The sequence below is a fragment of the Melospiza melodia genome, chromosome 3, assembly GCF_035770615.1.
Source record: "Melospiza melodia melodia isolate bMelMel2 chromosome 3, bMelMel2.pri, whole genome shotgun sequence".
In the NCBI taxonomy this organism is placed as follows: Eukaryota; Metazoa; Chordata; class Aves; order Passeriformes; family Passerellidae; genus Melospiza; species Melospiza melodia.
Window position 1 is genome coordinate 111,355,876 of NC_086196.1, and position 27,708 is coordinate 111,383,583.

Sequence of the window (27,708 nt, forward strand, 5' to 3'; positions counted from 1 at the left end):
GCAGCGCGCCACCTGCCGGCAGCCCCAGCTCGGGCCCGCGGCGGCCCCGCCCCGTCCGGCGGCGCCTTCCCGCGGCCATGGCGGCGCTGGGGCTCTGCCGCGCTTTCGGTGCTCTCCTGCTGTCGGCGGGCCCCCGCCGGGCCCGGCCCCCGGCGCTGCCGCCCGGCCCCCAGCCCTGGCTGCCGGGGCCGCTGTCGGCGCCTGCCGCCTGCCGCGGGCTGAGCGGCTCGGCGCCGCGCTGCACCACCGACCCGCTGTGGAAGTGCCGGACCAAGTACACCGTGCGGCCCGTGGGCATGAAGAAGACGGGCGGCCGCGACCACACAGGTGGGCGGGCGGGAAGGCGGGCGCAGGCGGGCTGCCGGGGCCGGCTGGGCGCGGAGGGTCCCGCCTGCAGCCGCTCCCGTGTCCCGCAGGCCGCGTCCGCGTGCGGGGAATCGGCGGGGGACACAAGCGGCGCTACCGCATGATCGACTTCCAGCGCCTGCGCTACGAGGAGGGCGCCCCGGCGGAGCCCTTCACCGAGAAGGTCATCAGCGTCCGATACGACCCTTGCAGGCGAGTGCGGGGTGCGGGCTCGGCCCCGGGCCCGGGCCGTCGCGCCGGCCGTGGCCTCCCGCTCAGCCGCCGCGGGTTCTCCGTGCAGGTCGGCTGACATCGCCCTGGTGGCCGGCGGCAACCGCAAGCGCTGGATCATTGCCACGGAGAACATGCAGCCAGGGAGCACCATCACGAACTCGCCTCACATTAGCAGGATGGCAGGTGCACGCCAGGGCCAGGGGCGGCTGTGCCGGTCTTGTCGAGGGCTCGTCGGCTGCTCCTTGCCCAACTTGGCAGCTTCTGTCTTCCAGTGTCAGCCAGCGAAGGGGACGCATACCCACTGGGGGCTCTGCCTGTAGGCACACTGATCTGCAACCTGGAGAGCCACCCTGGGAAGGGAGCGCAGTACATCCGGGCAGCTGGTATGTCCCCACACAGAGAACCCACTCTTTGTAGGGATTTGGCTGAGCACAAGTGGAGAGGAGGACAGGGGGACACTGCTCTGGGTGGCCAGTGACAGGGAGTTGCCATCTTCTTCTCATGTTAGAGTGCAACACATCCCTCCAGAAAAACAGGGGCAGCTCTACCCTGTTAATTCCTCAAGGCTCTGTCTTCTGCGAGGAGTCCCACATTTAGTACAACAGTACTTTGGGGAGTTACCATTATGGGGATGTGCTTGTCACAGGATGGGATACTTTGTCCTGCTGCTCAATGCAGCTGCCTCCTCTCTTGCCTTCTGCAGGTACTTGTGGGGTGCTGCTGCGGAAGGTGAACGGGACAGCCATCGTGCAGCTGCCGTCCAAAAGGCACATGCAGGTAAAGGAGCTGTGCTGTCCCTGGCTCCACTGCCTGGGCACACAACCGTGTGCCCCCGGGGAGGGCTGCAGCGCTTTTCTGTCCCCCAGGTGCTGGAGACCTGCGTGGCCACGGTGGGCCGTGTGTCCAACGTGGATCACAACAAGCGGGTGATCGGGAAGGCGGGCCGGAACCGCTGGCTGGGCAAGCGCCCGCACACGGGCTTGTGGCACCGCAAGGGTGGCTGGGCTGGCCGCAAGATCAAACCTCTCCCTCCCATGAAAAGCTACGTCAACCTGCCACGGGTCAAAGCAGTGGAGTGATGCCTGGGGCAAATAAAGCGTTTTTCATGCTACCGCTGTCGCATTACTGATGTCTTTTATGGAGAGGGCCTTTCCTCACTTTCAGACGGGTCAAGTTCTGCTGTGTTCAGTCTCTGGCAGGAGTGGGGTTGGTGCAAGAAATGAGTGTGGGGCTGTGGACTGCCTTGGCTAAAGTTTGAAGTTGGTGGGTGACCCGGTGTGGTCAATTGGCACAATCGTGTCAAACCTAGCTGTAGGACACCCGATCTCTTCTCTCACCCTCAGCTTGTGGAGGAATGAAGACAAGCGGACGGGAAGGTGGCATCCAGCCAAGGTGACTGGGAAGCTGCCAATCACGGACACCAGCTCCTCCCAGCCCCAGCAGCGCCTCACTGCTCCCCGGCCCTCTGCTGCCTCCTTCCCTCGCCGCCTTCCCTGTCCCACCCTGCTCCGTCCCTCAGCGCCCCATGTGCCGCTCTGTGCTCCCTGTGCCTCATCCAGTCCCCGGCGCTGCCCCCGGTCGGTCCCGCCGCGCCCGCCCAGGCCCGGCCCTCACGGCCGCCGTCGGGCGGGCTCTGCGCAGGCGCCCGCGGCCGGAGCGGCGCGGGAGCGGTGCCGGAGGTAACGCGGCGGCCCCGGCGCGGCCCCGCGGCGGAGGGAGGGCGGCGGGCCGGGCTCGGCCGGGAGCGGCTGGCGAGCGCCCCGAGCGGAGCCGAGCCGGGACGGGCCCGGGCCGTTTAGGGGAGGTCTCGGTCGCGGCCTCGGGCCGGCCGGGCGTGAGGTGCGGCAGCCGAACCGGGCCGGGTCCGGTGCTCGGTGCCCGGCGAGTTCTCGCTTTGCCCGCGCCTGGAAGGAGCTTTGATGGTGCCGCTGGTGCGGCCGGCCCGTACGAGCCCTCTCCACGCGGACGGCAGTGCCGTGCATCCCGCATTTAGCACGTGTGCCCCGGACACGGGCCTGGCCCTCACCGTGTCCCGGTTCCGGCCCGGTGATGTGCGCGGAGCCCTCCAGCGCAGACTTGCACTGGCCCCTTGATCCAGCATGGGTAGCTTGCTCCATCAGTACACAGCCAGGTGTTACAGCTGAGCTTCCTGGGGAAAGCTGCCCTTCCTGGGCACTGCTGTCCGTATTCCTGCGCTGCCCACAGTCTGTATGGCGGGCCAGAAATCACTGAGTTTTACCCTGTTATCTTGTAACTCCATGTATGCAGCTTTCCAAGGAGAAAGTGAGCCGTATCTCATACTTGCTGTATTGGGGTTGTACAGCACTGTCCTTGAGTACAGCCGGTACAAAAGCACATTTTAATGGCTGCATTGCCATATCACCAGCCCTGTGACACACGGGAACACCGATCTCTAGCCACAGCATGCCTCAGCCACCTCTCCAGCTCCTGCTTCCCCTCTGTCCCTGCAGACGCAGCTGCTGCCATGGTGAAGGAGCAGCACGCTGGCACGCTGCTGGTGCAGCTGGGCCCCAAGCTGCAGGCGCACCCAGAGCAGCTGCTGCGGCAGCGGCGCGGCCACGACGAGCGGCCGGAATACCTGGTGCGGTGGAGCGTGGTCAGCTCGGAAGAGAGAGCGGCGGGAGGCGGCGGCGGTGCCTCCTCTGGAGACAGCAAGGCAGAGAGCATCTCCCTGTGGATGTCTGCAGAAGAGGTCCGCGCCAGCTGCCCGGCGCTGCTGGCCCGCACGAGGCCGTCGGCCGCGGACAAAGTCGCGCCGGACGCGGCGCCGCTGGACGAGGCCTCGCTGCTGGAGATGGAGGCCGACGTGAGGAGCCTGGTGCGGCGAGCCGGGCGCCAGGTGGCCGAGGCCGGGAGCCCCGAGTGCTCCGTCCTGAGCACGGTGCACGTGCTGGGCGCCTACGCCAGCATCGGCTCCCTGGCGGGCGCCTTCAGGGAGGCGGGAGCCCTGGAGCTGCTGACGGCCATGCTGTGCCACAGGGAGCGGCGCGTCTGCCGCGGCGCCGGCGAGATGCTGCGAGCGCTGGGGGCTCACGATGCAGGTGGGGCTGCTCCTGCTCGGGGCCACCGAGGAGGGAGGCTGGGCAGTGGGGGTGCCAGCCTTCGGCAGGGGTGAGGTGCTGGGGAGCAGCGTGTCTCGGGGCAAAAGTGGAAGAATCAGTCGGGATCTTCTGGATTTCCGTGGTTGTGGTTGTCTGGGCTGCTCTTGGAGTTGGAAACTCTCCCCTGCCAGGTTTCTGAGCTGGGATGCTGACTAAGTGTTAGGAGTGTGAAGGAATGTAAAGGGTGGCTGTCTCCTCTAGCAGCCTCAGCACCTCTCCTGCTCCACTGCTGGAACCCAGCCTGGGGAATCTGGAGTTTCTCAGGCTGAGGGCTGAAGCTGCCACTTTCCCATTTGCAGGTTCAACCAGTAGCAAAGCTGATTGCCCATCCTGGAGCACAGACACAGGCAGGACTCTGACAGCACACACTTACGGCACTCACATAAACACAAGCCAGCCGTGTCCCCTCCTGCTCTTTGTCTGGCAGAGACACAAGGTCACTCCTGCCAGCACACACTGCATTTTCCAGGTTCACAAGTACACACACATTCACGGATCCTTTGGGTACCAGCATGCACCTGTGCCTGGATCCAAGCCCTTCTACCGGTTTCAGGGATCCCCTTGCTCATCAGTTTGTTAAGCCTGATGTTTGCTAGTAAACCTGTAGCACTTTTGTTCCACAGTCCACATTCACACATCCCTTGGGACTTCAAGCACCAGCCCCCACCCACCTCATACCTTGGTCTGGACCCAGGACCTCCTCCTTGCTATTCCAGCATGAAGTGTTGCTAACGAGTTACATGCACAGCAGGGTTGGCAAAGGTGCAGACACTCACCCTTCCCCGCTGGCCCCAGGCACTGCAGTCCTGCTTCAGCTGCTGAACTCCTCACTTGCCTCCCTTTCAGCAGCTGTTCTTCAGAACACACACTGTTCTATCCCCAGTGGCTGATGACCGAGGATCCTGCCAGCTCCAGGCACCAGCACTGGAGAGACCTTTGCACTTGCCCCAGTAGCTGGCACACCAGGCCAGGGACTCCTACAGCCCTGATCAGAACTGAGCCATTGATCTGGGTCAGCTGTACACCAGTCTTCCTGATAACTGGCGTTCCATGCTCAAATCTGTGATTTGATCCAGAGAGTGATGACACCACTGACTGTCACTCACTCCCCTGGCTGACTGCACAGGGCTCCCACAGCCCCAGTTCGTGGTACCAAATGCCACTCGTGCAGGTCTCACCAGCAGCTGGCACTTGGTCTTTGCAGCACACACACGGGGCAGAGACAGACTTAGTAAAGATTCAATAGGAAAGTAGGACAAACTCTGTCAATCAGGTACAGGACTGTCGGACAAACACACTGACCAGCTGTGGTTTAAACGTGGCTGGCACCTTTTATAACCCTTTCTCTGCACCCCCTTTTGTGTTCCTTGCCAATTCCAATTAATCAGATAATCTTACTGAGAAATAATCATTCTTGCATGCCAGATGTCCTTACTAATTGTTGTCCAGATGTCCTTACTAATTGTTATGACTGACCAGATTTGTTTCTCCTCACTGCATCCATTAGCATTTGTCAGCCAGGTTTGTGATTCTTTATGTTCTTGTTTATGGCTTCCTTCTTAGACTTTTTGCAGTGAAAAGGTTCTTGGCTGGAAACACTTAGAGGAACAGACAATTTCCTTCCATGTAGCCTTGCAATGAAGGGCTTGACACAACCCTGGTGGCTAGAGGCTGGTCCTCACCCAGTTCTCTCATTTAGGAGGAGCTGCCCTGGCTTGGAAGTGCCTGATGAGGCTTGGGTGCAGCTGGAAGGTTGCTGGTTGTGGTGTATCCCACAGGACATCCGGCTTTCCCTATCCTAGTGCCTGAGATTATACAGCTCTGAAGTGGGGCAGATGAGGGGCTGATTCAGGTTAAACCTTGACTTCTTTCCTTCCCTGGGACCCTGTTCTGGAATCAGTTATTTGGGGTTGCTGCTTTGTGAGAATCTCTCAGCTTTAGGGGTAGAAAAAACAGAGCATGGAGCAAAATGTTGCCACTGCAGAGGAAGGGACAGAACGTGGATCAGGTGACACCGAGCAGCAAAGCTGTTCCTTCCTTCAGCTCTGTCTCTGGCAGGGAGCTGGGGTGAGGGTTGTCTTTGTGAGGCTGAGGAGTTTTTGTTGTTGTTGCAGGAATCTGGGCCCATGTGCTGCTGTCCCTGAGCCAGCAGGATGGCATTGAGCAGCACATGGACTTTGACAGCCGCTGCACCTTGCTGGAGCTGTTTGCTGAGATCACATCCTCTGCAGAGCCCTGCCTGTCCTTCGAGGGGATTCACCTGCCTCAGGTGGTGACAGAGCCGCCACCAGCCCTGGGCCTGCGGGCGTGAGGGGCAGGAGGGTGGGAGCGGGGCCAGGGCTGGACCCTTGTGTGGGACAGGAGGGGACTGAAGGTGAGCAGGGGAGCAGGGCTGGCTGTAGGGAGAGCTGGGACAGGGCCTGGGCTTGGTGAGAGGCTGGGGCTGGTGCAGAGGCACCTGGAGAGCCTGGTCTGCCAGCAGGGAGGGCAGGGTGGCTGAGAGGTCTCATGGGAGGCTCTGGGAGTGAGCTGGGGGCTCAGAGAGAGCTGGGGGCTGAGTGTGAGAGCTGTGCTTGTTGCAGATCCCTGGGAAGCAGCTGTTTGTCCTGGTGAAGCGCTACCTGTGTGTGACCTCTCTCCTGGACAAGCTGAGCAGCGGCGTGGAGCAGGGAGAGGAGCAGCAGGGCTGTGCTGTGCCCAGCCCCGTCCCTGAGCACAGGAGCCGTGTGAAGCAGGAGTTTGAGTTCAGCATGGCCATGGCCAACCTCATCTCGGAGCTGGTGCACGCCATGGGCTGGAGCCACAGGCACAAGCGGGACCCGCAGCCTCGCCCTGCCCGCTCCATCTTCCAGCACAAGCCCCCAGCCAGCTCTGCTGCCCGAGCAGCCCCCACGTGCCCAGCAAAGGAGCCCGTGGCCTTCAGGACGCGCTCGGCGTTCCCGAGCCGCAGCAGCTATGTGGAGTACGTGCAGGCCACGCTGGTGAGCGGCATGAGAGTGCGCATGCTCGAGGACTACGAGCAGGTCAGCGCCGGCGACGAGGGCGACTTCCGCCGCAGCAACGACGGCGTGCCCCCGGTGCAGGTACCATCCAAGGGGCTGCTCTGCTCTCCTGTGCAGCCTGGCGTAGGCACAGTGAGGTTGGGTTTGCCTTCTGCCAGCTGGGTGTGTGCTGGGCTTTCTTCCTCAGGTGTACTGGCAAGCTCTGGGCTGTACCTACTGGGTTCACTGGCACATGGTCGAGATCATTGGGCCGTCAGAACAAAAGGAGCTGGAGGGCCAGGAGAAGGTGAACACCCTGACACGAAACCACAGACTGAGAGCAGGTGAGCAGCCCCTTCAAGCATGTTCCAACTCTCCCACTGCCCTCCTGTCACTTTCCCTTCTCCCAGCGAGTTATGGTATGGTGGGGACCTCTTCTGCCCAGCGCGAGGAATGAGTGTGCAGCAGAGGATGGGGGAGCTGGCAGAGCTGACAGTGCCCTCCCTTGCCCTGCTCCCCTGCAGTTCCACAGCCATTCCTGTGCAAGCCCCTGGGGGGGCTGTACTCCCTGCCTTACCTGGGCCAGCGGCTGCCCAAGGCTGCAGACACCCTGAGCCGTGCCGAGTGGTGGGAGCTGCTCTTCTTTGTGAGGAGGCTGGGAGCACAGGAGCAGGAAGAGATCACCTGTCTCATCCAGCAGCACCTGGGAGAGCAGGTAGGGACCAGAGCCTGCAGCAGGGAAATGGGAGGGAGGAGCAAAGGGAGCATTGGGGAAGGGAGCAGGCCCAGAGGAGAGGGCAGGTGTGAGCTGTGCAGGGCCAGCCTGGGCGGGGCAGAAATGGGAGGGTGAGTGGGGAGGGGAAAGCTTGGAGAGCTTGTCCCAGCAGAGGAGTGATGGAGATGAGAGGACAGGCAGTGTCCCCTGGCTGAAGAGTGACTGTGCAGGTTTGGGCAGGCGAGGCCAGGCCGTGGGGTCACTCTGCCAGCTGCAGTTGGGTGCTGAGCACGGGTGGGAGCTGTGGGCTGGTGGGTCGGGCTGGGGAGAGGCAGGGGAGGGTGGCAGTGGGGAGCGGCCCTGGGCACCTGTGGCGGTGCAGCCTTTCTGTCCGTGGTGCCAGGGGCCGCCACAAGGGGCGTGGGGAGCGTGGCGAGCCCGAGATTAACTTGTCGCCATGGTGTGGCTGTCGGAGGTGGATGAAGAAGCGCTGGTGCAGCTGTCGGTGCCTGCGGAGCTGGCCCAGAAGGTGCTGCAGGCCCTGGAGGAGCGGTGCCAGGGCAGCTCTCTGCGGGACCTGCGGGGCTGCCGTGTCTATGGCAGACACTTCCTGGGGAGGGGAGCAGAGCGGGATGGTGGAGGGAGCCCCGCAGTGTCCTCAGAGGGTGACAGGAGCAGCGGCCCTGAGGGCACGATGGCCAAGGCAGCGGAGGGAGACCTTTGTGCAGCCCCAGGGCCGCCCCAGGGCCGCGATGTGGCAGAGAAGTCGGATTCCCAGCTGTTCAGCGAGCTCCTGGAGAGGGAAGGGCTGTTCTTGCCAGAGGTGACGGAGGAGCAGAGCCAAGGTAAGGTCCTGGCACGCGCTGGGGCACAGGCGCAGTGCTGGCAGCGGCACTGCTGCCCCCACAGGGGATACTCTGGGCAGGGCACGGGGGCCGCGCAGCCAGGGCTGCCCGAGGTGGGTGGGAGTGCCCGTGGGTGCTGGGTGTGTGGCTGGGTGGCACCCTGGGAGCTCTGGAGGTGTCGCCGCTGCCCTGACGGCTCCGTCCCTCCGGCCAGCGCTGGGCAGCTCCAAGGGGCCGAGCGAGGGCGGCTCGCTGGCCAAGGTTGCAGCTGTGGTGGAGGTGATCCAGAGCAGCAGCTCGGCGGTGGGGCTGCGCTTGGCTGGGCTCAGGCACATCCTGGAGATGCTGGAGGAGGAGCCCAAGTCGGAGCAGCAAGCTGGCACAGCCCAGGGCGGGCTGGGCATGGGGAGCGCCGGGTGAGTGCTGGGGTGCTGCACAGCCCTCCTGCTGCCCGGGGAGGGCCCTGTGGGCAGGGTGGGGCCGGTGCTGAGCTGGAGGAGCGGGAGGTGGCAGCGGGAGCGTGGAGGGCGGTGTGTGCGGGAGGAAAGGTGGATTTTGTGTCTCTGTGTCCCAGGCAGGCCGGTTGGCAGGGCGAGAGGAAAGGTGGATTTTGTGTCCCTGTGTCCCAGGCAGGCCGGCTGGCAGGGCAAGAGGAAAGGCAGATTTTGTGTCCCTGTGTCCCAGGCAGGCCGGTTGGCAGGGCTGTCCCAGCTGCAGCGCGGGCAGGAAGGAGGTGGCTGTCGGGGCCCGAGGAGGCCGTGCCTGAGGTGTGCTGTGCCCTGCAGGGAGAAGCTGGTGCAGGTGTCGGTGGAGCTGCTGAGCGCGGCGGCGGCGGAGAAGGCGCTGGTGGCGGTGACGCTGCGGCTGCTGGCCGCGCTGCTGGCTCGCTACGAGTGGCGCGTGCCCTTTGCCACGGAGGGCGGCGTGCGGGCCGTGCTGGGCTGCATGCGGCTGCACGGCCGCTCCGCCCTGGTGCAGCAGGCCGGGCTGGCGGTGAGTGAGCGCCCGGGGCTCGCCGGGGCGGGCAGGGCAGCGCGGGCTGCCCGGGCGGGGTGCAGGCGCCGCTGCCCCCGCGCCGCTCTCGTCCTGGCAGGCCCTGAAGGTGCTGGTGGGAGCTGCGGACGCGGAGCCGGGAGGCGCCGGCGGGAAGGGCTTGGCCTGGAACCACGGCGACGCGCAGATGATGCGGGAGATCTTCGCCAGCATCGGCTCTGCCTCCAGCAAGGGCTCTGCCAGCCTGCTGAGCAGCATCCCTGCTGCCCTGAGCACCATGCAGGGGGTCCCAGGGTAGGGGCAGAGCGTGGAGAGGGCTGAGGTCGGGGGCAATCTGCAGGGGGAAGGACGGGCAGGGCGGGCAGGTGGTTTGTGGGGGCAGGAGAGTGGCACGGCTGTGTCCCTGCAGGGGCTCCTCAGGCGTGCAGAACGGCCTGCTGGTGGTGAACATGCTGATGGACGGGCACCGGGGCCTGGCGGAGCAGCTGGCGAGCTGCGATCTGCTGGCGGCGCTGCAGAGCTGCTGGAGGGCCGGGCAGAGCAGCGGCTGCCCCCAGGCAGTGCTGGCCCTCAGCGCCATCAATCGCCTGGCGGAGCACGGGCTGCCTCTGGGCCCGGAGGCTGCAGGTACCGTGTGCCCACCGTGCCCGTGGGTGCCACGGCCCCGCGGGTGCCAGGGCGGGGCTGCCTGGCCCGGCAGGGCAGAGCACCCTGAGGGGCTGCTGGTGCTCCGTGAGCGCCTGGGCTGGGCTCAGTGTCCCTGTCATGGCAGGCACAGAGCCCCTGCTGGACCCCAAGGGCGTGCAGATGCTGCTGGGTGGCCTGGACGATGGCAGCCTGTGCAAGGAGGTGGTGGTGGCCCTGGAGCGGCAGCTGTGCAGCCAAGGCCCCGTTCTCTCTGGGCAGGTGGCCCAGCTGCTGCAGGACCACAGCTGCTTCAGGCTGCTGCTGCGCAGCTTGGAGCTGCTGGGGACAGAGAAGGCCGTGAGCCTGAGCATCCTCAGGTAGGTGCAGGGTGACTGGGGGGGTCTGGGACCCCCTCATGAGGTGTGTGAGTGCTGGGGGTCATGGTGGGGAGAGCCAGTGCCTGTTTGTGGGTGCTGGTGGGGCTGTTCTTCACTGGGGGCAGGCTCACCCCAGCACGTAGGCAGGGGCCAGTTGGGGTGTCCTGGGGCACAGGGCCACGTGGGGCCACAGCAGCTGTGCCTGGTGTGGTGGGGACATGCAGGGGCAGCAGAGGACATGCCTGGGGTCTGGTGGGGTGTGCAGGGTGCCAGGGAGCCTCAGTTCGCAGTCCCTGAGAGGTGCCTTGCAGGTGGGGCAGGGAAGCAGGGCTGCCTGTAGCCCTGCTGTCCCTGTGCCCACACTGAGCAGGCCCCCTCTGTCACCCAGGATCCTGAACAAGTTCCTGGACAGTTACCAGGAGGATGTGCTGCCCTGGCACGAGTGTGTGGAGCCCTGTGTGTCCTTGCTGATCACGCACAGCAGCAGCTGGGAGGTGAGGGGGCCCTGGGGCTCGTGGCAGGCAGGGTGGCTGTGCTGGCTGTGCCTCAGCCGGGCTGGGCAGGCAGGGCCCGGTGGTGGCCCCAGCCTGGCCGTGTGTCCGAGGCGCTGGGAGAGGTGGGAGGGGCTGTCCTGGCCGTGTCCCTGTCCTGGTGGCCATGCCCGGTCTGGCTGTGCCCTGCCAGGCTCTGGTGGGTGCTGCTGGGCTGGGATGAGGCAATGGAGCTGCAGCTCCGGCTGTGGGGGCCCTGGAGCTGCCAGCAGCGCCCGTGTGCTCAGGGCTGCGTCTCAGCAGGTGCTGCAGGAGGTCGTTGGCTTCCTGCACCGCCTGGGCAGTGCCAGCAAGGACTGTGTGGTGGTGATGTGCCACGTGGGCACCCACGAGGCTCTGTCCAAGGCCCTGGAGAAGCACAGCACGGTGCCGCCGTTGGCGCCGGCCCTGCTGGAGCTGGTGGCGGAGTGCGAGAAGTTCGCCGGGCTCTACAAGAAGCTGACGAGCAGCATCTTGGCTGGCTGCATCCAGGTGGGCCTGGGGAGGCACGGCTGGGCTGGGCATTGGGGGCTGGGGGCACCGGGCTGTCCCTGCTGCCGAGGGATGCCTCGTGCTCTGTGCCTGGCACAGCCCTGCAGGGCTGAGGGGAGCAGGAGCCCCTGGTGAGAGCCTTGCCCCGTCCCACAGCTGGTGCTGGGACAGATTGAGGAGCACCGCCGGAGCCAGCAGCCCATCAGCATCCCCTTCTTTGATGTCTTCCTGCACAACCTGTGCCAAGGTGAGGGCAGGCAGGGGGAGCTGACGCCAGGCTTGGTGGCTGGAAGCTGCATGTGCTCTGCCCACAGGCTCCAGCATGGAGGTGAAGGAGGACAAGTGCTGGGAGAAGGTGCAGGTCTCTTCCAACTCGCACCAGGCCAGCAAGCTCACGGACAGGAACCCCAGGACCTACTGGGAGTCGAACGGCAGCACGGGCTCCCACTTCATCACTGTGCACATGCAGTGTGGAGTGGTGATCAGGTGGGGCTGGGCTGGCAGGGCTGTGTGTGCAGGAGAGGGCTCTGGGGGTCTGTGCCAGCCCTGCCACAGTGGCTCTGTCCTGGGGAATCTGTGCCAGCCCTGCCACAGTGGCTCTGTCCTGGGGATCTGTGCCAGCCCTGCCACAGTGGCTCTGTCCTGGGGAATCTGTGCCAGCCCTGCCACAGTGGCTCTGTCCTGGGGATGTGTACCAGCCCTGCCACAGTGGCTCTGTCCTGGGGAATCTGTGCCAGCCCTGCCACAGTGGCTCTGTCCTGGGGAATCTGTGCCAGCCCTGCCACAGTGGCTCTGTCCTGGGGATCTGTGCCAGCCCTGCCACAGTGGCTCTGTCCTGGGGAATCTGTGCCAGCCCTGCCACAGTGGCTCTGTCCTGGGGAATCTGTGCCAGCCCTGCCACAGTGGCTCTGTCCTGGGGATCTGTACCAGCCCTGCCACAGTGGCTCTGTCCTGGGGATCTGTGCCAGCCCTGCCACAGTGGCTCTGTCCTGGGGCCAGCGGGATGTGGCTGGCAGGGCTGGGGCAGGGAGGGGGGATGGCTGGGCAGCCCCACGGTGTTTGTGTGTGCAGGGAGCTGAGCATGCTGGTGGCCAGCGAGGACTCCAGCTACATGCCATCGAGGGTGGTGGTGCTGGGCGGGGACAGCCCTGCCACCATCAGGACGGAGCTGAACGCGGTGAGTGCCCGTGGGAGGGGCGGGGGCTGCTCCTTGCTGTGCCCCCTGCAGGTCTGGCTGTGCTGGGAGGCCCGGGGAGCTGGGAATGGCAGGAGCTGCGCTGTGGGAGCCTCCCTGGGCTGCCTGGCACGCTGAGGGCTCGGTGCCTCCCTGCAGGTGACCATCCTGCCCTCGGACAGCAGAGTGATCCTGCTGGAGAACATGACCCGCTTCTGGCCCGTCATCCAGATCCGGGTGAAGCGGTGCCAGCAGGTAGGGGGAGCAGGGGCAGGGCCAGGAGCGGGCACTGAGGGGCATTGGGGCCACAGGAACTGAGGGTGCCGCTGTCCCCTAGGGTGGCATTGACACACGTGTGCGTGGCATCGAGGTGCTGGGTCCCAAGCCCAGCTTCTGGCCCATCTTCAGGGAGCAGCTGTGCCGGCGGACGTTCCTCTCCTGCACTGCTCGGGCTCAAGCCTGGAGCCAGGAGATCTGCCGAGACCGGGGGCGGCTGCTGCAGCTCTTTGGCAGGTGAGTGGTGTCCTGGCTGTGCCATCGCATCCCTGGTGTCCCAGGGCCCGGGGGGACAGGGCTGGCAGCCTGTGAGGGGACTGCAGGGCTGGGAAAGGAGCAGCTGGCTGGGAGGGGCCCTTGCTCCTTCCTGGCCACCAGTGGTCCTTCCTGGCCAGGGCCACCTTGGGGTCATTGGGGTTTAAGCTGGGCTAACCCCCAGAGCAGGATGCTGGTCCCCCAGGGGCTGGCACGTCCTGGCAGAGGTTGGCCAGGCACAGCAGGATCTCGTGGCCACAGGCACTGCTCAGCCCCCATTTGGCAGGGGCTGCGAGGGCCCCAAGGGCCATTGGGGGCAGCCCTGGGGACAGCAAGGGGCCCTCCCTGGCTGCTGGGGGCCATGGGGCCAGCGAGCCGTGGTGCCCTGGCAAAGGGCAGAGCAGGGAGCCAGCACTGCGCTCTGCTCTGCCACGGGAGTTCTCCAGCCCTTGGCACCGAGCGCTGCCCGCTCGCTGTTGCAGACTGAACCGGGCGCTGCAGCACGAGCAGGGCTTTGCCAACCGCTTCCTTCCCGACGAGGAGGCAGCGCGGGCACTGGGCAGGACGTTCTGGGAGGCCCTGGTGACCCCCTTGGTGCAGAGCATCACCAGCCCAGGTAGGCCGCGCTCTCCGGGCCCCGGCCGTGCCGCGCCCCGGGCAGAGGCACCAGCTCTGAGTGTGGCTGGCCTCGCAGGCCCCGATGGTGTCAGTGCCCTGGCCTGGCTGCTCACTGAGTACCTGGAGAGCGTGGAGCTGCCCCGCCGTGCCCCGGGACGCAGGGCTGCCTTTGGTTCCTGCGTGCGGCGCCTGACCCAGCTCCTGGTGCACGTGGACCCCGGCGGCCCCGAGCCAGAGGAGACCAGAGCAGCTGGTGAGCCGGGGCTGCCCTGGCCTGGGGCTGCTGCAGAGGGCCAGGCTGTGGCCATGGGGCTCCTCTGGGGAGCATCCCATGGCACAGAGGCTCCTGAGCCGGGGAAGGCTTGTGGTCATGCCCCAGCAGTGGCCGTGCCTCCCCAGCGTCCCCTCCGCCCTGCTGTGGCGGGTCAGTGTGTGGGGCCTGCCCATGGAGCCACACTGAGCCTGAGGCTGACCCTTGGCAGGTGGGAAGGAGGGGAAGAACAAGGAGGTGCCGGCCAGGACTGCAAAGGTGGCTGTGGAGAAGTCGAGAGGCCTGTGGGGAATCTCGCAGTGCTGGCGTGGCGTGGTGCAGCAGCAGGTAGAGCTTGGAGGGCTGACTGGGAGGGGTTGGAGCAGGGAGTGGGGTCTGGCAGTGCCCATGGGGAAGGCACCGGGCTGTACCTGGCCTCCACAGAGCCTGGAGCGATGTGGGGACAGCCCTGCTGTGCTGCCACCCTGCATGGCTCGAGTGCCAGCCAGGCCAGGACGCAGGTCCGGTGTGGGGCTGTTGTTCCTGCTGGGGGCTGCTGCCGTGTGTCCACAGTGCCCCCACAGCCCCTGGCTGCCCTCGGAGCTGCGCTCCCACCTCGGCAGCCCCGCAGCAGCAGCAGCAGCAGGGTCCCGAGTCCCGGCAGCCAGCAGGCGTTCCAGGGCAGGGCTGGGATGTTCCCGGGGCACATCCTGCTGGCTCAGCCCTGTTGCTGCTCCCGCAGGTGCAGCGGTTCCTGGAGGCGGCGGGGCAGGCGCCGGACCTTGCGGAGCGCTACTGCCGGCTGTACCAGCGCCTGCGCGGGGCCACCGAGGAGCTCTTTGGGCAGCAGGCCGCCTTCGTGCTGGCCCTGGGCCAGGGCTTTGCGGGGGCTTTGCTGCAGCTCTCCTTCCTCACCGCCCTGCACGTGAGTGGGGCAGCGCGGCCCCGGGGCCGTGCCCTGGGCAGGGGCTGGGGAGCTGCCCTGGCCATGGCACCGGGGCAGGCTCTGGGTGGGTGCTGTCCTGTTCCCCTGAGCCACAGAGCCCTGCCCTGGCACCTGGTGGTGCCCAGCTCAGGTGTGGGGTGCTCATTCCAGCGTGGGCCCAGCCCTGGCACACTCCGGCCTTGGGCCGGTTCCTGGGCACCCTCGGCCCCTGCCCGGCAGTGCCAGAGTTTCCCGGTGCTCCCTGCAGGGACATTCCCCCAGCCCAGCCCTGCGGGCACCCGGTGAGCTCTGTCTGCAGCCTGCCCTGTCCCTTGCAGGTGAGTGAGCAGTTTGCCCGCTACCTTGACGTGCAGATCCAGGAGCTCCGCAGGGCTGCGGGCAGCACGGGGCCTCTGGAGCGGCTGCAGCAGTTCCTGGAGCCCTTTGTGGTCTTCAGTGGCCTGGAGTTTGCCCACACCTTTGAACACTTCTACAGGTGAGGCTGCTGTGTCTGCCCAGAGCCAGGGGCCTGCTGCACATGGCCTGCTGTGCTGGGGGAGCTTGGCCTGCTGTGGCAGCGGTGCTCCTGCTTTGCTTTTATGGGATCATGGAGTGTGGAGGGCCCATGGGTGCTGCCAGTGTGTGGAATCACATCCCTGCTGGAGACAGGGAGGGGACACGTGTGTGCTGCCAGCCCGTGTGCCATGTGTAGGGTGAGGCTGGGCTCGGAGCTGTGGCTGTTCCCTGGTGGTGGCTGATGGCCACAGGGCTCGGGGCTGTGGCTGTTCCCTGGTGGTGGCTGATGGCCTCGGGGCTCGGAGCTGTGGCTGTCTCCTGGTGGTGGCTGATGGCCACAGGGCTCGGAGCTGTGGCTGTCTCCTGGTGGTGGCTGATGGCCACAGGGCTTGGGGCTGTGGCTGTCTCCTGGTGGTGGCTGATGGCCACAGGGCTCGGAGCTGTGGCTGTCTCCTGGTGGTGGCTGATGGCCACAGGGCTCGGGGCTGTGGCTGTCTCCTGGTGGTGGCTGATGGCCACAGGGCTCGGAGCTGTGGCTGTCTCCTGGTGGTGGCTGATGGCCACAGGGCTCGGGGCTGTGGCTGTCTCCTGGTGGTGGCTGATGGCCACGGGGCTCAGCCCAGCCTGAGTGGAGCTGGTGGCCATGGCAGGCACTACCTGGGGGACCGGCTCCTGACACAAGGGCCATCGTGGCTGGAAGGAGGCATCGTGGAGCAGATCGGGCTGTGCTTCCCCAGTCGCTTTCCCCAGGACATGCTGAGCAACTTGGCCGAGTCGGAGGAGCTGCAGCGGCAGTTCAGCCTCTTCCAGCTGCAGGAGCAGGACAAGCGGCTGCTGGAGCTGGACACGGGCCTGGACGAGGTGAGCGGGATCGGGGTGGGGAGCCCGGGGGCCGCCGGCGTTCCTGGCGGGATCCCGGAGCCTGACTGGAGCTGCCCTCGTGCCCAGGTGCTGGGCACAGCCACGGGGGCAGAGGTGCCAGAGGTGAAGGTGCTGGCCCTGTCCCCGCGCTGCTGGCCCGTGTCCCCGCTCTGTTACATGGAGAGCCCTGGGAGGTTTTTCCCGGCGCTGCTGAGCTCCCCTCTGGAAGAGTTTGCTGACTTCTGCCGGCAGGGTGAGTGCTGTGGCCGGGCTGTGCCCAGAGCCTGGAGGGCAGCTCAGGCACAAGTGGTGCTGGGCTGGGAGTGCCTGGCAGGGCTGGTGCCCGTCCCTGTCCCTGACACTGTCCCTGGCAGGCCAGAGCCAGCTGGGCTGGGAGTGCAGCAAGCCCCGGCGGCTGCAGTGGACGTGGCTGGGCCACGCCGAGCTGCAGTTTGGAGACTGCGTGCTGCACGTGTCCACGCTGCAGATGTACATCCTGCTGTGCTTCAACAGCGCCCAGGTAGGGCTGCAGCCACGGTGGGGGCTGGAGCAGGGCAGGGCCATGTCCTCCCTTCCCCTCTTCTGGGGGGTCTCCAGCGGTGTTTGGGGCACGGGCCCCGTTCCTGGGCAGGGCCTGTGGCCAGTGAGCCCTGGCCATTGCCCTCGCCCCCCGTGCTGCAGGAGGTGGCTGTGGAGGCCCTGCTGGGGGCCACAGGGCTCCCTGCTGACCTGGTGCTCCACGCGCTGACCCCGCTGACCCAGGGCCAGGGCGTGCTGGTGGGCAGCTGCACTCCAGAGGGTGAGTGTGGGGCTGGGGCACCCAGGGGAGAGGGGCTGGCCTGAACCCCGAGGGTGCTGGGCTTAGGGGTGCAGGAGCTCGTAGGGCTGGTGAGGGGCTGGTCCATGTGTTGGTGCTCGGGGCACAGGTGTGTGTGTCAGGGTGGGGCCTGAGGTCAGTGTGGGGCTGGGGGTGATGTGTGGGGTGGGGCTGGGGCCGTGCACGGGGCCTGGGTCAGCGTGGGTGGCTGAGGGGGGTCTCGGTCTGTGTGTGGGCTTGGGCCAGGCCAGGGGCCGTGTGTGTCATGGCTGAGCCTTGGGGCCACGTGTGGGGGACAGGGCTGGGGTGGCCAGCGGTGCAGGCAGCCACAGGAGGCCCAGCTTGGGTCCCCCAGGCCCACGTGTGCCCTGGGGCTCCTCCAGGGCCCAGCTCAAGCTCGGCTGAGCCTGGCTTGGGTGCTGGCTGCAGGTGCCCTGCGGCTGAACCAGGCAGCCCTGGCGCAGAGCTGCGGCCGCCAGCTGAGGCTGCTGCCCCAGCAGAGGTACCTGCGCACAGAGGGGGCCGAGGTGAGCGCCCTGGAGAGGAAGAGGAACGTCCTGTGCTGCCTCATCACCCGCATCCTCAAGGGGGAGAAGCAGCTGCACATCGACAGCCTGGTGTTCAGGGTACGGGCTGCAGGGGCACGGGGGGCACAGGGGCTGCCCGGGGGCTGCAGCCACTGCACTGGGGCTGCCTTGCTGCCACAGGTGATCGACGCCTGTCAGAAGGGAGAGCTGGGCCCGGGGGTGCAGTTCCTGAGCTTCTGCTGCCACAGCGTGGACGTGCTGTCCTGCATCCTGCACCTGCTGAACCAGGGCTACCTGCGGCGCCAGGAGGGGAGGCCTCACGTCTTGGAATACATCTCTGCTGAATCCACCATGCTCCCCACTTCTCAGGTCCAGCCACAGGTTGCCTTCCATACTGTAGAGATCAAGACAGCAGCAAGCCTGGCCTCTGCTGAAAGGAGACAGACTTTTTCCACGTTCAGGTAAATGAGGACCTGGCTGTGAGAACTCAGGTTGAATCCAGTCTATCTCTTCCTAAACAGTGTGAGTTTTATTTAAATAAATGAGCCAAGCTCCACACAGTCCCACCATGCAGTCTGTTGGGAGCTCAGCTGGTCCATGGCTGAAGTGTGGCCAGGCCATACCCCTGTGTGCTCATGCAGCCCTGACAGTCATGACCTCAGACAGGAGGGCACACACACACACACACACCCTGCCATAATGGTAACAGCATTAATTTATTAAAATTAATCCCGAAAAGTAACCATACAATAAATTTAAAAAAAATAGAATCTTGTAAAAAAAAAACTCAGGTGCCCTCACCCCACACCTCCAGCTGGCAGCACCCTGGGGTAGGGCTGGTTGGGAAGGGATGGGGAGATGAAGAGGACAGCCTCAGCAGCAGGGCTGCAGGGGGACTGGAAAAGCTGCTGAGGCTGTGCTGCAGAGGGCAGGGCCAGCACAGCAGTGCAAGGCTGGCAGTGGGGCTGGCAAGGGTGGTACAGGGGCGGTGGGCCCTGCTCAGCACCTGCCCCTGCACAGAGCAGTCTGGCTGGCTGCAGCACTGGGGAACCTGCCTGGGTCCAGCCCAGCTGGGACCCTGGCTGGCTACAGGGCTGGCCTGGCAGGTGCATCTGTGGAGAGTGGGGCCCAGAGCCCATCCTGGGGCCCTGCTGGCTGGCTGGTGCCAACCCTTGTCCCAGGCTGCTGCTGGGGGACATGGGAGGCAGATGGCATGGTGTCCTGGCTGGTGTTGGAGGGTGCATGGACCCGGTCTCACTGGCCTCACCTTCACGGGTCTTGGCCCACAGGGTGCAGGTGCAGTATCCCCCCCCACTGAGCAGGCAGGGACTGGTCTGCAGGAGATGGGGACAAGAGCATGTCCATCTCCCTGTCTCCTGCAACCCACTGCAGCTCCATTCCAGGGATGCCCCAATGTCTCACACACTCTTCGAGTAGCCGAAGATGCCCACAGGGAGGTACTTGACGTGTGTTGGCCACTGTGCTGCCAGCTGGAAAAACTTCACATCGTTCCACTCCACCCCATCTATGGAGACTGAGAGGAGAGGCTGCAGTGAGGCACAGCCCTACCACAGCCAGCCTGTGCTGCCCCAGTACAGCCCCAAGGGGCTGGTACCTGCCCTCACCTCGTAACATGGTGTTCTGGTGCTTGGCTGTGCAGATGAGGCGTGTGATCCCTTCGATGACTTGGCTTTTGGGTTCCAAGTCTTTTTCTTTTGGTTTCTTGCTCAGGAACATCACTGGGGACCAAGGCCACACAGGACCAATGTTAGGATGTCCCCACCTGGCCCTAAGTGGGAGCCCCTGCCCCAGTGCATTGACTGAGCCCTGCTGGGCCACATCTCAGCCCTGCCCTCCTGCAGGCTCCCCCACCCTCTCCACAAAGCACTGTGGCCCCACAGGCAGAGAGCACCCAGAGTGGGCTTGGTTACCTTTCTTGTTTTTCTCCTTGGTGACCACGGTCATGGCCATGGTGCTGGGGGGCACCAGCTCCCCGGTGCTGGGGATGCGGCTGACCTGGAGCGAGCGGAAGTTGCTCTTGAGGGTGTTCTTGATACCCGTCTCCCGCTTGTCACCCTCCTTCTTCCTCTCCGGCCCTTGGGTTGTCCAGTAATCCACCTGCAGGCCCATCACCTCCACACCAGGGCTCGGAGACCTGGGCAACAGGGGCAGCACATGGAGCACACAGGTGGTGCCCCTGCTCCCCTGTCCCAGGCTGAGGGGGCCTGGTTTCCTTACCCAGCTCCCGAGAGGCTGCTGCAGACGGACGGAGAGGGAGGCGGGGTGCAGATGGTCTCCTTGCCATAGGGAACAGATATACTGGGGGTTGGTGTTGAGCTCAGCAGGGAGGGGGTGCAGACTGTGGCATCATCCGAGTCCACTGGGGAGGAAAAGCGTGGGTTTGAGGGTTTGGGAGACACAAAGAGCCTCCCGCCTGTGGAAAAGAGAGCTGGGCATTGCCAGGGACTCACCGGAGGCACTGAAGGACTGCTCCACCAGGCCCACCTTCACCACCTGCAAAGAGAAACCAGAGGATACCCAGCATCAGCAGGACTGTGCACTGCACCTCTCCCCTCAGCCCCTGCTGGCCCCTCAACTCACTCACCCCCACAAAGGGGACAAACTTCTGGCAGGAGTCCTCGTCGGGGCTGCAGAAGGAAGAGAGTCTGGTCAGGGTTTGGGTGTGCGGAGCACCGACTGCTGTGTGACTGCTGACCTCGTGCCCAGGCAGCCCTGCACTGCAGGGCTCACTGCTGGCTCACACCCACTAGGACCATCTCCTCTGCCCTCCCTCCCATGAGGCCCCCTGTCCCCCACACGGCAGCACAGGGCACACTACACAAGGAGGCAAGGAGTTGTCCCCTCCAGTGCTGGGAAAGGGCTTGCATGCGGGAGGGCAGCCCTGCCCCTCTGTGGGGTCACGGCTCCTCTGCACAGCAAGAGGGACGGATGGACGCACATGGGGAAAGGCAGGGAGGGGCCAGGCAGAGGCACAGCAAGCACAAGCCAATACCTGATATAAAAATCAAAATAGAGACTTCTCTTCCTTGGGTGCCAGAAACCAAGAGAAGGGAGAGGTGAGAGTGCAGCTGGAACACGAGCATCAACCCCCGGACAGCACAGTACCAGCTTGCAGCCCCACCCAGCCCATCCCAGCCCTGGCAGCTGGCCCCCGCCACTGGGGCTGTCACAGTCACAGCTACTGGAGGGGCCAAGCACACCGGGAGGTGGCAGGGAATGGTGCTGAGGGACCCCAGCTTCCCTCAGCACCACGCTGCTCCTCACTGCAACGTAGGGCCTCGCTCACTTGTCCCGTGTCCCTCATTCCTGTCCTGGGCACATCCCAGACCGGGGCTGCATGAGGGAGGACAGGCACCCTGGGGCCACACTCACCTCTTCTGCTTGTAGGTCAGCATGGCCTCAGAAATGGGTAGCTGGTGAGAGAGGCTGGCTCCGGCGATGAACTGGGCAACACGGCCTGCTATGTCCACAGTGTCTGCGGGCACAAAGAGCCATGAGGACCTCCATGGCAGCTGGGCTGTCCCTCAGGGCACTGCTGGTGCCAGCCTGCCCCACTCCTCACCTGCAGTGGGAGGCTCAGCCCTGCTGAACAGCTCCCGCCACGCCGTGTCCAGGAAGAGAGTGCTGTATTTGTTATCCACCGAGGCCAGGTACTTGGCCAGAGGGTGAGAGCCTGCAGGGGAGAAGGGCAGTGTTGGCTTCAGGCAGGGGAGTCTGGGGAGGTGGGAGAGGACAGCCCTGCCCTGGGGCTGGGCTCCTCGTGGCTCTCACCCAGTGGCACGAGCAGGAAGCGAAGGTAGTTGAGCCAGTCAGATGTCTTGCTGGCCAGCTGCTCCACAAAGAAACGGAGGACAACGCTCAGGTAGCTCTGGTCCCCTGCCACCACCACCTTCACCGGGGGAGGCATATGGGAGTTACAGTTACAGCTGCCAAAGGGAGAGGAAAAGGAGACCCTGAGGGATGTGCAGTGGCTCAGCAGTGGCCCAGGGAACACAGTCTGCCAGGCCAGCTGACAAAAACCCACTGCTGAGAACATCCAGCTTGGTGTGCACTGCCATGGGCAAAAGCAGTACTGGGACCCCCCACTCTCCGCAGAGTGTAAACTGTCCACAACCCCCAACGAACCCTGGGGAGCCAGGGCCATGCCCAGCCCCTCTCTGAAGCCATCCAGTGCCACCATGCTGAGCCCAAGCTCTACTCACAATCGCTGGATGCGGGAGACAGTGGTGTTGAAGGCTGCCTGGATGTCTGCCACGGAGCACGTGGATACAACCAACTGCTTGTGCGCCTGGAGCTGCTCACTCACGTACTGCCAAGGAGAGAGCTCAGGTTAAGGCACCCTGGAACGTGGCTGTGCTGGCCAGCACCAGCCCATGCCTGCCCTGAGCCCTGTACCCCCAGGTTACAGCTGGGATGCCGGTCCCTGTCTGTGCCATGCAGGGAGGCCAAAACCACCACCAGGTGACTGACAGCAGCATCCTGAGCATCCCTGCTCCTCCCAGCTCTGCTCTAGGGGCCAGACAGCCCCTTGCTCCTGCTTTTGAGCACAGCAGTCACTGTTGTGGCAGCGCCATGGCAAGGGCAAAACTGTCCCAAGAACCAGGCTGTATTCCTTGAAATAAGCAGTTTGGTCCAGGGACCGTCTGATTTAAGTTCTGCCATTCCACAGCAGGGCCCTGCTCTAGGCTCACTCTGCATCTACTCATTCCCTCTTCTTTCTCTCTCCCACTGTGGCACTCCAAAATCCTTCTGTCTCTTCAGGTGTCTGCATGCAGTTCAATAGTGGTAAAATAAGCAGCCAAGATGGACAAGGAGGCTGATTTTGGGAGTGGGCACTGACCCTTTTTTCCCTATCCAGGACAAGTGGAACAAGCCAAGAATGTATGGCCTGAGTCAAGACTTCACCACCTTTCACTAAGCCCTTTCTTCTGTCTCAAAATTTACCAGCACCCCTTTCTGGATGCCAGATGTTGCTGCAGCATCCTGAAGGGGTCTCACAGGTGTTTTATCTAACTGCATGTTTGCACACATGTGCATTTCCTTGCTCACCTTTGGCTTTAGAGCTCCAGCTATGGGGGAGGCAAGTGTTTGTTTGTCAGGGACTGGGCCTGTCCTCACACCCCACCCTGCTCTGATGATGGAGTCCATGCTCCCTGGGAGGTGACACTCTTCCATCTCTCAGTGGGAAATACCTCTGCTGCTTCCCAGGGCCTCATGCCCACAGAGGAAGGGAGCTCTTTCTCAGGGAACCCAACAAAGCTCTGACCCATGGGAGCCAGGAGCAAACAGTGAGGGCCTAAGGCACAGTCTGCTAGCCAGCCTTTCTGGGACTGATCATGTTGTGAGGATCCAGTGATGCTGTGTGATGGAGAAGACACACCTGACTCTTGTGTATGTGACTCAGCACCCTGTAATTGCACTGTCTCCCTGAAGGAAGGGCCACACTGGGGGAGAGGAGGGCACAACTTGTGACAGTTTCCCTGGGATGCCCTGCTATGTCTGGGAGAACCCACCCTGCTGACAGCTCCCATCACACCCACTCACCTGCCCCTGCCACTCAGCAACATTGACCAGCACGATGCTCTCGGGGAGCTGCTCGTCTGAGACCAGGATCTGGTTCAGCTGATCATAAACAGACTTTCGAGGCACCTGGGACAGCAGCACCACAAAGGTTAACCAACCCCACTCAGCCACCCTGGACACCACCCAGGGCTGAAGGCCTGGCAGCTCTTGGATGAGAAACCTCCAAATGGGCTCACCTGGGTGTTATGCCATGAGTCTGGAGAGCTCTCACTGTCCAGGCTGCTGGCACGGCCACCTTGTACCTTGGAGCTCTGCCTGTCCTTCACGGAGGTGCTGCGGGGACGCCACAGCTGCTTGCTCTCTGCCTTGCTGTGAAGGAGAAGCAGGAGAGGCAAAACTGTTGAGGAAATCTCATCTCCACCAACCCCATCTGAGATCAGGGAGCCAGTGTGAGCTTGCTCAGCCCTGGGAGGGGGCACACAGCTGCCTTACCTGGGGGACACGGCGCTGGGGAGCTCGGTTTTGCTCCCAGAGGCCAGCTGGGGCAGTCTGTCCATGCTGCCCTCCCTCATGGCAGCCTCTGTGGGAGTCAGCCGGGAACAGGACTCGTCTGATGTCAGCTCCTGAGGGCCAACAGAGTCACTTCACACACCCTGCTCTCCTAGCTCCAACAAGGAGCAGCCCTGCACCCATGGGTGCCCATCATCAAGAGAAGCCTGGTGGCCCTCCCAGAGAGCCAAGGCTGCAGGGTCCATGTCCTGCAAACCCTAACACTCCTTCAATTTTTGCTGCTCTCCAGCACAATCTACTCATCTTCCTAAGCACTGCTCCCAGCCTGGTGGGCACCCCTGGTACTCCAGAAAGCAAGCTGAGCTTTGAAAGAGCTCCACATCCCACAGCCTGGACTCACCACTGCAGGGACCTCCGTTCCTTGCTCCTCCTGCGATCGCTGTGCTCCTGGCTTCCGCTGCTCTGCCTCGTCCTGGGGGACAGGGAATGGGGTCAGAGCAGGATGGAGCACCCTGTGCAGGGCAGCTGCCAGTGAGTGACCCGTGCCTGTCCTCACAGAACACCAGCTCCCACAGGGGAGCCCCAGGGCATCTCTGGGAGCGGCCCCAGAGGATGTCCCCCATCGCTACCTGCCTGCCTGTGCTGGGAAGAAGAGGAGGAAAGAAGGAAAGGAGCAGCCCCAGGCAGGAGCTGTGGTCTCAGAGTGCTGTGGGGGTGCTGGGCTGGCTGGGGAGGGACAGGGGCAGGAGGTGGTGGTGGAGGTGTAACTCACAGGGCTGCCCGACTCTTGATCCTGCCCTTTCTGGCTGTGCAGACTGCCGATCTCAGTCTGGGAACCAGAATGAGAGACTCCCTCAAAGAAACGCCTGCAGAGAAACAGACAGACGAACGGACGGACAGACAGACAGACGGGAGAGAAAAAGGCAGGAATAAGAGAGGAACAAAGTCACCATGACCCCAGCACACCCCCACCAGCCCGTCCCAAGCACAGAGCTCTGTGGAGAGGTCCTCAGTGGGACACAGGGCCTGACAGCCAGGTGTGTGGGTGATGCACAGCTGAGGAGCAGAGCTGTCAGCAGTGCCCCTGTGACCTTGGGAGCTCAGGGCAGGGGCTCCTGGTGCCTTCTGCCTCAGGTGATCCCCTACCCCTGAAGGGCAGATGAGGAGCTGCCACTCTGCCCCAGCTCACTGGTATAGTCTCTGTTAACACCACAATTTCAGAGTGTCCCTAAACCTCTCTGCTTCCTCAGACTTCTGCTGCCTTCCCTTCTGCCTCCCCTTTTCCAGGGATTGCTCCTTGTCTCTGCCTGCTGCACACTTCCAACTGCAGCATTCTCCTTCCCCTTCCCAAGGCTCTGAAGGTCTCACTACTGCACACAGGATCACACCTCAGGTAGCACAATACATAAATTTGCCAAGTTTTCGGTCTCTGGGCTGACATTTTGGTAGAGTTGCATAGTGCAGCTCCTAGTCCTGTTTTCAAGTCACCATAGTTCACACAGGAACATTCCTGGGGAAGCCAGGACAGTCTACACCACTACAGTGCAAGCTTCCACCTTTGCTTACCCTTTTTCCATACATGATTTCTTTGCCAAGGACCCCTTTCACAGCCTGTGGGTTGCTCCAAGCCCACTCTTTAGGAAACAAGTGGAGTCTATCACTGGGATCTCACTTGCCAGTTTTCCCAGGACCTTCACAGCAACCAGAATCCACCTGCAATGTGTGACTTTGCTGCAGGAGATCAGAGCTAGCTTCCCTCTAAGCTTTGTGTATGTGCTCATTAACTCCCAGGAAATGTTTCTCCTGGTGTGCAGAGTGTGCAGATAGGGCCATGAGGTTGCAGGTTTGCAGGGATGGCCACTGAGGCATAAGATATAGAGAAGTTCTTCTGTTAGTACTCTATCAGAGTGTGTTTCCATTGTTTTCTACTTTTCTCACCAGGATTTACCTGCAGTTTCCTGCAGGATATCTCATCCTGCCTGCTCCTTTTATTTTCCTTCTAGCATGCTTCCTCATTTGTGTACAGCACACTGTAGTGCCAGGGACAACAGTGTGTGTCAGGTTTTAGTGCTCCTGAAAGGACATTCCACCTCTGTAAATAAATGATGGCTCCTGTACATAGCAGCTTTTCAGCAGCAGTGTTTACACACTGCTTGGGAAAAGTCAAGGCTTGATTTTCCCCTCACTGGCTCTGTGACCAGGTTGCTTCAGGTTTAGAGTCACAATAGTGCCCTGGTAGGACATTTTTTCCAGGCCACACACTGGTATATAAATTACATCTCCTTTTACCAACATATTTCCTCTGTCTCTTCCCCTCCATCCTCTGCTACAAAATCTCAGGCATTGTCACCCCTCTGTGCAGTCATTACTCTACACTTGCCTTTCCCAGCCAGAAATTCAACCCATAGAGTTTACATTAGTAACTTAAGAGTCAGACCAGAAAAACATGTAGGTTTTCTGATAGATCACCCCTCAACCAGCATCTCTTCCATACTCCTCTATACTGTCCCAAGTGACCCCACCAGAATGTGACATACCCCTCATGCCACTGGCATCACAAAGAGGTATCTTCATTCCCTCGTTTTTCTTAGGCACTGGATGTGTCTAGATTATATTATACTTCCTCTGGCTTTCAACACTCCATTTAAATCAGGCTGTCTCCCCCTTCCCCATGAAAGCTGTGTTTGTTTGTGCCCTCTCTCACTTGCAATTCAGAAGCTTTCACCCCTCAAGGACATCACATTAAGCACAGAGCCCTTTTGCAATTTCCTGCTCTGCAGTTTAAGGCTCTCCTCCTACAGGCATGATTGAGATTTAGGTGAAGTCCTTCTGCACAGCCTCCTGTTCTAAATGAATTTAGCCTCCCTTGTCCCACCCATTTTCCCAGTCATCTATGAAGATATTTGCTCATTCATTGAGATCCTGTAACAGCCTCAGCTCCAGTTTTGCCCCAGTGAGGAGCAAACTGGAGCTGTGTGACCCCTGGCTGATCAAAAGGATCAGCTCTCAGCACCACTGGCCCAACCCAGGGCACCAGCCCCTTCCCACTGCTGAGGGCTGCACACCATCAGTGCCCTCCTTGTTTCACACAGATGTTTACAGTGTCCAGCAAGGCTGTCCACGACAAGAAATCCAACGCGAGGATCACCTCAAATTTACAGGCTGGGCTCTGATTTACCCCCTGAGAAGGCTACATAGCACTTGGGAACCATGAAGTCTACATGAAACACCTTGGCAGGCAGCTTCCACATCTCCTTAGAAAAAATACAGTCCCAGAATTTTGTGAAGTATTCCCTTGTGAAATCAAGGTATACACATTCAGCGCTGCCAGAACCTGAGGCACCAGAGACACTTTAGGATGTCCTTTCAGGAATAGCACCAAACACTCCAGGAAGAACTGTAATGGTGGGCACCAGCACAAACCAGCACTCACTCTGGAAAGCTGTTCCAGTGATCAGATGTTTGCAAGTAGGCACTTGCAGAACCAGGGTGGAGGTCTGTCTTTACATTTAAATACTCTCAATAGACTTTTCTTACAGTTTCACACAGTCTATACACATAAACCACTATATGACCACAGAAAGACTTTCCTTTTTCTCCCACAGCACCTTTGTCTCCTTTGAGGAGAGACCATGTGAAACTCCTTTTGGAGTCCAAGCAGATAATTTAAGCAGCTTGCCCATGTGCCTGCTGTCTCCTTCACAATAACTTGTGGGTTTGTGTAAAATACAACTTCTATGATGCTTCTGTTTTTTCCCAAGTGGCCTATGGGTTCCAAAATGCAGCAGATTTAATTTCAGGTTGCCTGTGGCCTGCTATTCCTGCTAAGTACCTTCAGTGGGGATACCAACCAAATAATATTTTTAATCTATATATACATGGGAGGATTTTTTTGGTTTATTTTTTGGTTGGTTTTTTTTTTTTTTTACATGGCAGGGGGGTTGGCACTAGATGATCTCTCAGGTCCCTTCCAACCCAGGCCATTCTATGATCCTATAATCTATATATAAAACCATAGAAACAACAATGCCAAGTGAGCTTGGCTTGACTACAAGTGCACTATGATGCAGCCAAGTAAAAGACAACAAAAGACAACTTTTCACAAAAAGACAGCACAAGAGCACAAAAGCCATGAGCAGAGAGGCCAGGTGAGCACAGATGACATGGAGCAAAG

The 27,708-nt window shown here is 62.2% G+C and overlaps 3 protein-coding genes across 3 annotated transcripts in view; 2 read left to right on the forward strand and 1 right to left on the reverse strand.

Moving 5' to 3' along the window:
- The first annotated feature begins 77 nt into the window (after positions 1-77).
- Positions 78-1,690, forward strand: MRPL2 (mitochondrial ribosomal protein L2). The gene is made up of 6 exons (XM_063153508.1): positions 78-327; positions 417-558; positions 647-762; positions 852-962; positions 1,283-1,356; positions 1,446-1,690. The coding sequence occupies exons 1-6, from the start codon at positions 78-80 to the stop codon at positions 1,656-1,658; spliced, it is 906 nt and encodes a 301-aa protein (XP_063009578.1). The 3' UTR covers positions 1,659-1,690.
- Positions 1,691-2,817: 1,127 nt separating this feature from the next.
- On the forward strand, positions 2,818-18,036 carry LOC134416233 (cullin-9-like). Its single transcript, XM_063152634.1, has 29 exons — positions 2,818-3,641; positions 5,816-5,970; positions 6,284-6,784; positions 6,891-7,026; positions 7,207-7,397; positions 7,873-8,242; positions 8,457-8,658; positions 9,028-9,235; positions 9,336-9,529; positions 9,645-9,862; positions 10,008-10,239; positions 10,628-10,733; positions 11,034-11,261; positions 11,418-11,508; positions 11,576-11,747; positions 12,333-12,438; positions 12,595-12,690; positions 12,773-12,948; positions 13,449-13,582; positions 13,661-13,837; positions 14,067-14,182; positions 14,577-14,759; positions 15,098-15,255; positions 15,926-16,136; positions 16,224-16,389; positions 16,511-16,656; positions 16,818-16,935; positions 17,383-17,579; positions 17,661-18,036. Exons 1-29 carry the CDS (start codon positions 2,942-2,944, stop codon positions 17,943-17,945), a joined length of 5,973 nt encoding a protein of 1,990 aa, XP_063008704.1. The 5' UTR covers positions 2,818-2,941; the 3' UTR covers positions 17,946-18,036.
- A 141-nt stretch (positions 18,037-18,177) lies between these two features.
- LOC134416232 (phosphofurin acidic cluster sorting protein 1-like) overlaps positions 18,178-27,708 on the reverse strand; it is a 54,832-nt gene continuing 45,301 nt past the window's right edge. Inside the window, exons 10-24 of the mRNA XM_063152633.1 lie at positions 24,307-24,400; positions 23,935-24,006; positions 23,517-23,647; positions 23,261-23,393; positions 23,046-23,150; positions 21,704-21,810; positions 21,273-21,427; positions 21,064-21,174; positions 20,874-20,976; positions 20,086-20,128; positions 19,952-19,994; positions 19,719-19,860; positions 19,412-19,635; positions 19,106-19,219; positions 18,178-19,014 (exon numbers count right to left, since the gene is read on the reverse strand). Of these exons, the coding sequence (XP_063008703.1) occupies positions 18,899-19,014; positions 19,106-19,219; positions 19,412-19,635; positions 19,719-19,860; positions 19,952-19,994; positions 20,086-20,128; positions 20,874-20,976; positions 21,064-21,174; positions 21,273-21,427; positions 21,704-21,810; positions 23,046-23,150; positions 23,261-23,393; positions 23,517-23,647; positions 23,935-24,006; positions 24,307-24,400 (1,693 nt within the window). The 3' untranslated portion in view covers positions 18,178-18,898. The remainder of the gene's footprint in view (positions 19,015-19,105; positions 19,220-19,411; positions 19,636-19,718; positions 19,861-19,951; positions 19,995-20,085; positions 20,129-20,873; positions 20,977-21,063; positions 21,175-21,272; positions 21,428-21,703; positions 21,811-23,045; positions 23,151-23,260; positions 23,394-23,516; positions 23,648-23,934; positions 24,007-24,306; positions 24,401-27,708) is intronic.